Source organism: Sinocyclocheilus grahami, unplaced genomic scaffold, assembly GCF_001515645.1.
Source record: "Sinocyclocheilus grahami isolate Dianchi unplaced genomic scaffold, SAMN03320097.WGS_v1.1 scaffold92.1, whole genome shotgun sequence".
NCBI lineage: Eukaryota > Metazoa > Chordata > Actinopteri > Cypriniformes > Cyprinidae > Sinocyclocheilus > Sinocyclocheilus grahami.
In genome coordinates, this window is record NW_015505271.1 from 394009 (window position 1) to 404991 (window position 10983).

Sequence of the window (10983 nt, forward strand, 5' to 3'; positions counted from 1 at the left end):
CCTGTGTTTATTAGTCATGTTGAATCAATGAAAGCAGTTAAATCTTGTTTATTCCTGATTTCTTCTGTGGGGTGTATTTGGAGTTTCAGCGCAAGAGCACCCTCTGGCATTTGGATGGAGATTTACTGCTGATCACAGAACCGTGCTTCACTGAAAGATACGCATGACAATCGCAGCTTCTGCCTAATCGCGATTTATCACCTTTGCGATTTAATTTCGATTAATCGTGCAGCCTTACTGTCTAGACGGCCTAAAAGAGCGCCTGTTCTTGAACTTTGATATCTTCATTATGCATGGAAGCCACTGAGGCTCATGTAAAACTGTTTTACTTGATCTAACGCTACTGAGAAGGGCAGAACGGGAACAGCATGACTCATAACCAGCCATGACTGATCAAATACATAAGTATTCTAAAGTGCAAACTGAAGATCCTGTTGCAGATGCCCCTTTGATTGCAGAAAAGTCCTGTTAATTTTACACTTGACAAGACTCCAACTTGGCGCACAATATTTTATAACATGCAGCTTGAAGGACCTACAAAAGACTTGAATTAATGTCTAGTGTGCATTTAGTTTTTTTCTCCTTAGACCGTAATGTCCCTTGCTCACTGCATGATGAAGCCTGGCTGGGGTGCCATACGTGGAGGGGGTCTCTGGGGCACAGGTGGGGCATATTGCTGCATGTACATGTTGGGGTATCCCTGGTTAAGAACGGGTGGCATGTTTCCTACTCTAGGGGGAATAGGGGGGTATGGAGAAGTGGGAGTGAATGGAGAGGTCGGTGCGAATGGAGAGGTAGGAGGGTAGGAGGCGGCTGCGGTAGGCTGAGCAGGAGGAGTTTGGGTGACTTTAACAGGGGGAAGAGGAGGAGCCCGCCGGGGCATTGGCATGGGGGAACCATTGACGTCTATATGGAGAGCGGCTGGCCTGGAGGGAAGGTCCTGAGAGCGAGAGGGCTGAGGTGCAACCGGGGCCATGTGGTGTCCCTTCAGCACCATTTCCTGGAGCTTCTCTATCTTGACTCTCCTTATGTGCGCCAGGTTCCTCTTACTCTGATACTCGTCAATGAATGTGTCCAGGGTGGTCGCACCATCAAGGAGTGAATCGGCCATGTTCTGATTCGAAAAGGAGGGGAAAAAAGAGAGAAGTAATAGCATGATCACTGACTAATGAGTACATCAGATGTTGAACAATCCTCAGCAGATATCTAGTGCAACTTCAAAAAAGTGTTAAGGCTTTATGATAATGGAGGTACCTCAGTTTCTTCCTCGATTTTGGCCCCTTCTGCTTGTAGGAGTGCGAGCAATGTGTCCAAGGGAGTGTTTCCAGATCTGTCGTCTGTGATGGGACAGAAAGAAAAGCAAAATGTGTTATAATTATGATGTTTGAAAAATTATGACAATTAATCACTGCTTTCCAGTAGCTGAAGCAGTAGCGCAAGGTGTTGGTAATGCCACGGTCATGAGTTCAATTCTCTAAGAAAGCAAGAACCCAAGAATTCAATGCAAGTCGCTTTGGATAAAAGCGTCTGCCAAATGCATTAACGTACATGTAAACAAGATATTATCTGATATTGAAATGATAATGTAGGAATTTAGGAAACTTGTTTTAGTCTGAAAAGGTATGAAACATGTTAGGGATGAAGGAAAGTAGCATCTTTTGGCTTTAGCCGTAGTGCAACATCAAAGGCAGCAATATAAACGTGCCAACTCAATGTGCATGCCAAGGCATCAACAGGGTGTGTTTCACCTTTCAGTTCAGGAGCCGTGGCTTCAGATTTCACAGTACAACTGGACACGCCTGTCAGAAATTCTCAGAGGTCAACAGACACTTGCATCAGAAATCTATTTAATGTTTGCTTAAATTACAAAACATCTTACATTACAGCCATTCATTATCAAGAGAGAAATGTGTAATATTCTACACTTAACAGACATAGCTCAAAACAAGGAGGAAAATGAATTTGAGAACAAAAAGAGATTTAAGATCACAAACCAATACTGTATAACTATAATGGAATACATAAATAAACACATACGAGCAAGTAGTAAGTCTGCAGAATAAAAGAATCAATATAAGCTTTGATTCAATCATGGATTAAGACTGTCGGGACATCTCACACAGCACTTTGATAGCTTGTAATTCATTACCTATGGCCACTCCCTTTACCGATTTACATCTATTTACATTTATTTTCCCGGCAGAGGCAACTTACAAAAGTGTCATTATGTACTGTTGTTGTATTAGACCATACATAATTCGACATGTTGTCCAACCACTTAATAGGCTGCTCTTGCCATGTTTACCACATTAATACCGAACTACAACACTGGACACTGCTCATTAATTATGTGTGTTTCTTAACAAATCAGATCAAATTAAACACTGTAAGCTGTCATTTACAATTTATCATTGCAACTCTCAATTGCAGACACCAACAAAATATGCTTTTTGTTTTCCTGGTAGCAGTTTAGAAGTTCTGTAATTAATTACATTAGCCAGCACAGACTGCAAATGAGAGATGCAACAAAACCCGAATGCTCCCATTATAATCGATAAGACCAATGCCTACTTTCTGTCCTCTTTCGAATGACGGGCTATAACATTGCTTGTTCGTAAATAGTCGGCTGATACTTATGATTGGCTGACATACTGCTAATCAAAATTGTTCTCAGATCAGCTCAAAAACAGCAATATCTACTGCTATTCACCTTGTTTATCACCACGTCTTTTCAGCTCTGTACTCTTCCATGTTTAGTGGTGTTGTGAGCCAGTGTTTCTATTGTCATGAAACGTGTATTTGGATTTAATTGTTAACTGTTGAATTCATTTTAGGTTACAGTTTGTGAATAATTCGAGTTAAAATATGTAAATGACACACCCTACCTCACTTGAAAAATGTCAAGCTGTAACTCATATTATTCTACATGCAGTTGACATTCAAGGAAAAGTCTTATACTTTTTGAACTTCACATCTCACCCCAATCCAAGTGAAATTGTTTAGCATGGAATAAAAAAATAATCGAATAGTTTTACATATATGTGTGTGTTCCTGTATTAAATACTGTAAAGTGGTAGTCCCTGTCCCCTTTCTTGGTTTGAAGATCTGCTCACTTTAACTGTAATATGATGTGTGAATGACACAAGATGGCGGCTATAGGGGTAATACGGGGATATTTTTAATGATTTAGTATTGTCTTTCATGAGCAAAAATTCACATCAGTATGTCCACAGCAGGAAGGTACGATCTTATGGATTTATGAATGAGCCGCTCTTTTTAAAATCTTCCAGGTCTACTGTCAACTATTATGACGCCCGCTTCAAACATTACCATACTCATGATAACTTTTGTTAACTCTATAGTAAGCAGATCCACTTCACCAGCTAACTAGTCTTTGACAGCTGTGCACTTGTTTCTCTTGCACATATAACACAACAGAATCAGTTACAGACTTATCAACTGTGTGAATCAGTGTACTCGAATAGAGATCTGCATGCTTTGACAACAAACTGAGATTGACAGTAAACACAATCTAAAAACTGTTCCTCTTATGATGACGGATGAAAGTGGAGCAGGAAAGAAAGGGAGAGCAAGGCCTTTTAAATAAAGGTTTGTGTTTAATACATTAATGTCCTATTACTGTGGGATAAAGTAACACACTAAACTCCGGATGAAACAGGTTGTGATGTTTTGGCTGATTTAGAGACAGGAAGGTGTGGCCACCTGAATGAGATCTGTTTTTCCAAGTTAGCAAGTACCCACTTCATTACTTTTGCCTTATTTACCATTTCAAATGTGAATTGCAGAGCAATTAAAAACTTCTGTTCAGAATAAAACAGTTTTTATGCAGAATGAATCATCAGTTTGCCTGTTCTCTTCCATTTCCCAATCAGACTTTGGTGAAGTACACATGCACATAATACCATACTACAATAGACTACTTTCTAAAATGGGCACAATATGCAAATTTATATTTGCCTAAATAAACATTATACAACAAAGCATACTGCATGAAATACTGTATCCCACAATGCAATGCTTGTATTTCATTGCGAAACATCCCGCAGATCATGAGAGTGCCATCGGTCTACAGCCAGCCCGGCTTACTTTGTGCTCTGTGCAAGTGTGTGAGCAGACAAAGAGAAAATACTGAATGTGTGTGTCCGTGTTTGTGTGGGCATACTCCTTCCCCCTCTCCAAGCCCTGTTTCTGACATTGCTCGGGGCACAAAGCCACACTGTTACTCCAGAGATCAGCTCCACAGCAGCAACCGAAATGGACCGTCACGCTGAAACATCCCCATGGAGCTTCTCCGTTGTTATGGCTCAGCTTTGGGAATGGGGGTGGCGGAGGGTTAATGTACACACAGGATCCTCACCACACAATTTAGCCTGAAGACTAGGGCTTTTGTTTATCTGGGTCAAGTGAACGGCTGACTGGCCAGATGCACAGCCACTGCTGCTGCTACTGCTATTGCTGCTCAGATTCAGTTAATCCTTATCTGGGACACATAACCACCCCAGCCTGGGAAAGTGGGTAACCTACTTCACCAAAGCCACTATCTTTCTCTTCATCTGTACACAGACGACAGCTCATCATGTTTATATCATCTACACAAAAATAACAAACAGAAACTAGACCTCAAGGGGGGTGGTACTCTGATGTGAAGGGCTGGAAGTGAAAAGTGAAAGATAAATGTACACAAAAGTCAGTTTCACTGGAAAACTCATCTCGATCTGAAATTTAATACTGCTACACTATAAGGCTCAGCCACATCTTTTAAATAAATAATTAAATACATTAAAAGATTTATTTATTTATTGTGTAAATAAATAATTTTTTTTTAGTCTTTTAACAATATTTTATATTCAACTTGGTATTTATTGACACATAAATTGCCCACATTCAGAGGACTACTATTTCACTTTCAATTAATATATATTTGTTTATTATCTAAATCTAATTTTTTTAGCCTTTTTACAATAATTGATATACATCTTGATATTTATGCATACTAAAATACTGAATGTGGGTGACTTTTTAACTAAATGCATGAATTATAATTTAAGAAAGAATGTTATTGAATTATTTTAATATACAGTAGGGGTGCTCCGATTGATCGGCTACCGATCACTATTGGCCAATAATCGTGTTGGGATGTTTGATCGGCGGTCTAATATAAGAACAACTACAAAAAAAATCCTGACGGATGACAGCTGTGACAGCTAAGTGGAATCCCGGAAAATAAACCATGGAACTTTGACCAATGAGACAACAGTTTACTCTCGCGTGACTTGTGTTAACAAATTTGGTCCCTTTAGAAACTTTGCCATGTGAAAGCGAACCGCACCAATAATAAAAAGCAACATTGTAATCATTTTAATCCCCGTTTCAGAACAAAGCACCCTAAAAGGCAGATCTCAAAAAAACGATCTTAAGCTGATGACGCTGCCGTGAGAGGTTTGGCATGACATGCAGCGGCACTGTCAGTCTCTGTCCGGCGCGGGTAAAATAATTATAATGCTGAAGGTGAGGTACTCACCTTCATATTTCTTCATTAAATAACTTCTAAAGTAATTTGAAAACCTTTGAAAAAGGTGAAAAAAGCGAGACGTAATTTCACAAACAGCGTGAGTGAATCACCGCGCGCGCACTCTTTCTTTCTCAAAATACGCAAATGACTTCAAATCACCACGCATCGTGTCTGCACTATAAGTGAGCTGCACGCTGCACAGTTGACACAGTAATTGTCACTTGCACAATCGAGGCAGTGTCACATCGTCACTAAAGTTTATAAATTGCATTACTTTTTAATTCTTGCCAGTGTTTAACCATTCAGTGCAAGAAAAATCCCATACCGTCACAGCCCTAATATCAGCACACACACACACAGTTCAGAGAGGCATGGAGGGATGCTGAATACCGTTCCCTGCTCTCTTTAAAGTCACAGATCCTTTTCAGCTCTGACAGTCATCTGCTATCATTTAGTTCTGCCTTCTGTTTCCATGAAAAGAGAGAGACATATAGGGGGAAGTGGTGCACAAAGCCTAAGAGTTTGTGAAAATTACACGTAAAACCTGAAAAACAGGCCCTTCAGAGAGTTAACTTATACCTGGAAAAGATTACCAAGTTCACACACCACAACAACATAAACATGTTAAAGCCTATAGGGACGCATCACACGTTTGCATTGCTTCCACTGCAGCTTTTCAAAGTTACATATGGTAGAAATAGTCCCAGGCACATAAATAAAGGACATAAGTTTGTAAGAGTTATTGTAAGGGACATATGCTCCACAGAAAGGCAGAGAAACAAAGGAAATTGCATTTTAATCCCAGTATTAAGTAAGTAAGTATTTTACCTAGAGTGGACTTGCGCAGTTGATAGGCCTCAAACAGCTCCTGTAGGCTCCGGTACCGCCTGGTCAGTTCATTCTTTAGGTGGTCAAGTCTGGGTTGGAGTTTAAGGTTCTGCTCAGCAAGATGACGGTTACTAGCCAGGGTCATCTCCTTGTTCTGCTGTAGTCCTTTAATCTGAGAACACAGAAGGAAATTGTTAACTCAATAAACAGTGAGTATATATATATATGGATTTTGACATAGATTACCATTTAAAAGTTTTTGATCAGTAAGATATTTTTTTGAAAGAATTTAACACCTTCATTCACCAAGGACGCATTACATTGATCAAAAATGACAGTTAAGACTTTTACATTTTTACAAAAAAAATTATATTCCAAATAAATGCTGTTTTTTGAAAATCTTGAAAAAAAAAACGGTCACAGTTTCCACAAAAAAATATTTTCACAAAAATGTTTTCAACATTGCTATAATAATAATAATAATTTTTAAAAAAGTTTCTTGAACACCAAACAGCATATTAGAATGATTTTTGAAAGATCATGTGACACTGAAGAGCTTTGGCATCACAGGAATAAATTACATTAAAATATATATTAGGGATGCACCGAATATTCGGCCACCGAAAATTTTCGGCCGAAAATGGCCCAAAAGGGCATTTTCGGTTTTCGGCCGAAAGACTTTTATCACCGAAACAATACGGCCGAAATGTTGTGATGACGCAAACAGAAACCGCGACCTGCACGTGCTTGTCTGAAGCAACATGTCTGCGGTGTGGACGTATTTCAGTGTATCTGAGAAAGACCCACGGACAGCGATTTGCAAAACATGTAATGCCGAAATTTCAAGAGGGGGTGCATCTGCAAAGACTTTCTCCACGTCGGGTTTAATTTATCACCTGAAATCCAAACATTCCGATCGCTACGCTGAATATGAGAGGAACGCGGCACAGAAAAGGAAAACGCCGAATATTCGGTGCATCCCTAATTCTTATCCAAAACAACTAGATGTGATATGAGTGTGATACATACATACAAAGATGGCACACGAGTACTTGTCTGCTCCGTGCACAAGCACTGACAGCGAGAGACTGTTCAGTGCAGCAGCTCATGTTCTCGATGAGAAGAGGAACAGACTTCACTGTGATAAAGCAGAGAAGCTACTTTTCATCAAGAAAACCCTGCCACTTTACCTCAAGAAGTAGAATGTGCTTGTCTAGTGTTTAAATATTTATTATCCACTTTGCACATCTGCAATTCTTGGTGCATTTGTTGTTGTTAAAGTTCTACGGTTAACATATGGGCTATGGCAGTCTTTGTTTTGATACACTATTATGTTGAAGGCCTACAGAGAAAATATTGTTGTATCTTTAAGCAGTTGCACTTGTTCTGAATGCACTTTCTTGTAGTAGTCCTACAGAGAAAAATGTTAAATGTACTTGACCTAAATGCACTTTGTTTTTATGAGAGAACATTTCATTTTAAAACCTTTCTGCAGGCCAGTAGGCCTGTACATTATTATTTAATGTACACATGAGTGGGGTCAAGTTAAACATTTTAGTTTGAATTTTATTTTATACTGTGCAATGTGCTAAATAAATATTTCCATAATTTGTAATTGATTTATTCTTTGAAACTTTAATATTAATTTATGCAATTGCAATGCCTTGATTTTAGTAAAGTTAGTACACAGTCATAGCCATAAATGCAATGGTACTAATAATTGGCATAATTTCTTTCGGTGTTTCGGTTTTCGTTTTTCGGCCTTGGTTTCCTCTTTTTCGGTTTTCGGTTTAATACTATTTAAAAATATATTTCTGATTTTACTGTATTTTTGATCAAATAAATGCACACTTGATGAACATAAGAGACTTCTAAGAAAACATCATACTGACCCCAAACTTTGAACGGTAGTGTAAATTAATAGACAATCAAAAAAATGTCAGAAAGAGAATTTATTGTGTCATACCTTGTGAAAAACAAAAAACTATGTCACAATGACAAGTAAATATCACTAGACAAGTAGAGTAAATATTTTCACTTGACAGTTTTTTTAATTTCTCACAGCATCATGCTGCAGCTCCAGGTGACAGAGTAAACTGTCAGGTACATTTCAAGATAAGCGTAAATAACATGGTTATGTGGGCAGTGGAAAGTGAAGGTTAAATCTATAACTCATGTACATTACTTTCCAAACTTTGACAGATTAGCATATACAGAGTTTTTCCTGGCTCAAAATGAGGCGGAGGTGGTACTATCCTGATCATGTGCACACATTATACCCACCGTTCAACTGGCTGAAACAAACACTTTTTACACGCAATGTGTGTTAGGTGTTCTAATTATTAGATGATTGAAGAAAACGACAATTATCAAGTAAAATTTTACCAAAACAAACCTGTTGAACATTAAATTAAATACAACATAAGAGCTAAACGGGGTCCTTTTGCAGTGTAGGTGAACATAAACAACATGAAATTGAAAATCTTTTTCCAGTCCTTGTAGTCTCCTGGTCCACTTATTATAAAGTGTCTTTCTAGAAAACAAAAATGTTCTTACAACCTTATGTAAATTCTTTTGACTGAATACATCATGAAATTTAATTGCAGCAGGGTAACAGGTGCATTAGAGCTAACATTAGCATCAAGCTATATAATACTATTTATAAAATTAATAGTACGCTTTACTCAAGTCTGACTTCAAACCACCATCGAGTGTTTGTAACAAATTCCAAATGCGATCTATCTAATGTAGATTTTGTGTGTCATATCCACCTTATTTTTCAACGCGGAAGTAAGCCATTTTCTGTGAATGTGCAAGACTTCTGGTTCATTAGCCCTGTAGGGAAATAACGAGAAGTATAACAAAGGGCAGTAAACCGATTGCACTACAAACATGTGTGTTCATAGTTAAGATAATACATTAAAATAATATGGTAAGACACACCAGTTTGCAATGTCAAGCAGCAAAACAAGCTGTATTGTACAGCTAAAAATAGCTGGAAGTGGATGACACCGGAAGCCAGACCCATTCAATTTACAAAAGGCCGCGGCCGCTCTTACAGGAAAAATACAGTGGATAATGTTGTTGAAATTTGTTATTTGTAGCCTTTTACACTAAGCTAATTGCTACACCAGCTTATGTAGGAATAAAACTGATATATGTTTGTGGTTTTAAATGTCAAAATAGCTAGGTTTTGTAAACCCTATATCAAAGATGAAATGATCATCAGCAATTGCTGGCACTGGACTTTTCCCTCATATCATTACAAAAGTTAAAAGCATTCAATCCAAAAACACCAGAGGACCAAAAAGATGCATAAACCCAAAGACCGCACTCATATGTAATCATTCATTTAAATCCAAAACTACAACTATTAATAGGGAGTTGGTCCTCCCTTCGCAGCTATAAAAACTCCCACTTTCTAGTAGATTTTCCAGTAGATGTTGAAACAAGGATGGAGGGATTTTCTCCCACTGAGACACAAGAGCATCAGTGAAGTCAGGCACCGATGGTAGGCTATGGGTTCCGGTTCACAGTTCAATTCATCCCAAAGGTGTTCAAGGAGAGACCTTGTAATCTTTTAGGGCGGTTCAGTCATAGTCGAACACATGGTGGGGATTCTTCAAGTCGAAAAAGTTAAGAACAACTGTTCTATACAAATCACAGAAATTAGACAACAAACCTAATTGTTTATATGGATATAAAAAAGATTCACCATTGAGAATCAGTTAAGAGGCTTAAAGCTAGTTATACCCAAATTGATTTGAATCAGCTGGCCTTTGATATATAGGTCACTCCACCTTAAGCCTCTCCTTGTGATGATCACTGCTGCAGCAGAGGCATGTTACAGCCCCAAAGAAGGAATTATTAATAATCAGAGGGGTCAATGGTAAAGGTTTCGGGCTGTGCTGTACACAACGCAGAGTCACACATCACACACACACACACACACACAAAAAAAAACACATGCGTTGCATCATGCCGCCTCTAGTGACTCAATAACCTATGACTGCCATGAGGAACACTGAACAGTATTTAATTGTCCTCCCTTTTCAACAGGTGCACTTCTGCCATTTCAGTTTAGAGATCATGTGTCAGAGTGCATAACAGAAAGAGGTGAGAGATTTCACATGTTTCTCAAACACCTGCCTATGTCAGCTGGCAGGTCAGGAAGCATTTGTTCTTCTGAGCTTTTACACGGCCTGTGCCGGGATGTCCTACGTATTAAATAAAGTTAATACCCAAACAAGCACTCAAAATATGCAAATCAGTGTCTAACACAAAGAAAGCTGAAATCACATTAATGTTGACAGACAATACTGAATCTAGTTCTCTTGGTAATACACCAACTCTTGCTTGCGAAAAGCAAATCATTGCTCATCACCGATTACACAAGGCTAGTTCTCTCCAAATCTGACTAAAAAGGATAGGTCTATTCATCATATAACATTCACATCGCTTTCTAAAAGACATGTAGATCAGTGAACGGGTCCGCAACCATTGTTTTATGTGGCAGATAATTACAGTCTACATATGAAATGTTACTATATATATATATATATATATATATATATATATATATATATATATATCTTCTGGAGCACCATTCCCGCACTCACACA

At 38.4% G+C, this 10983-nt stretch overlaps 1 protein-coding gene across 1 annotated transcript in view; it reads right to left on the minus strand.

The window, feature by feature from the left end:
• Positions 1 to 209: 209 nt before the first annotated feature.
• LOC107587312 (vacuolar protein sorting-associated protein 37B-like) overlaps positions 210 to 10983 on the minus strand; it is a 12269-nt gene continuing 1495 nt past the window's right edge. The window contains exons 2-4 of the mRNA XM_016275029.1: positions 6362 to 6533; positions 1255 to 1337; positions 210 to 1114 (exon numbers count right to left, since the gene is read on the minus strand). Coding sequence (XP_016130515.1) covers positions 605 to 1114; positions 1255 to 1337; positions 6362 to 6533 — 765 coding nt within the window. The 3' untranslated portion in view covers positions 210 to 604. The remainder of the gene's footprint in view (positions 1115 to 1254; positions 1338 to 6361; positions 6534 to 10983) is intronic.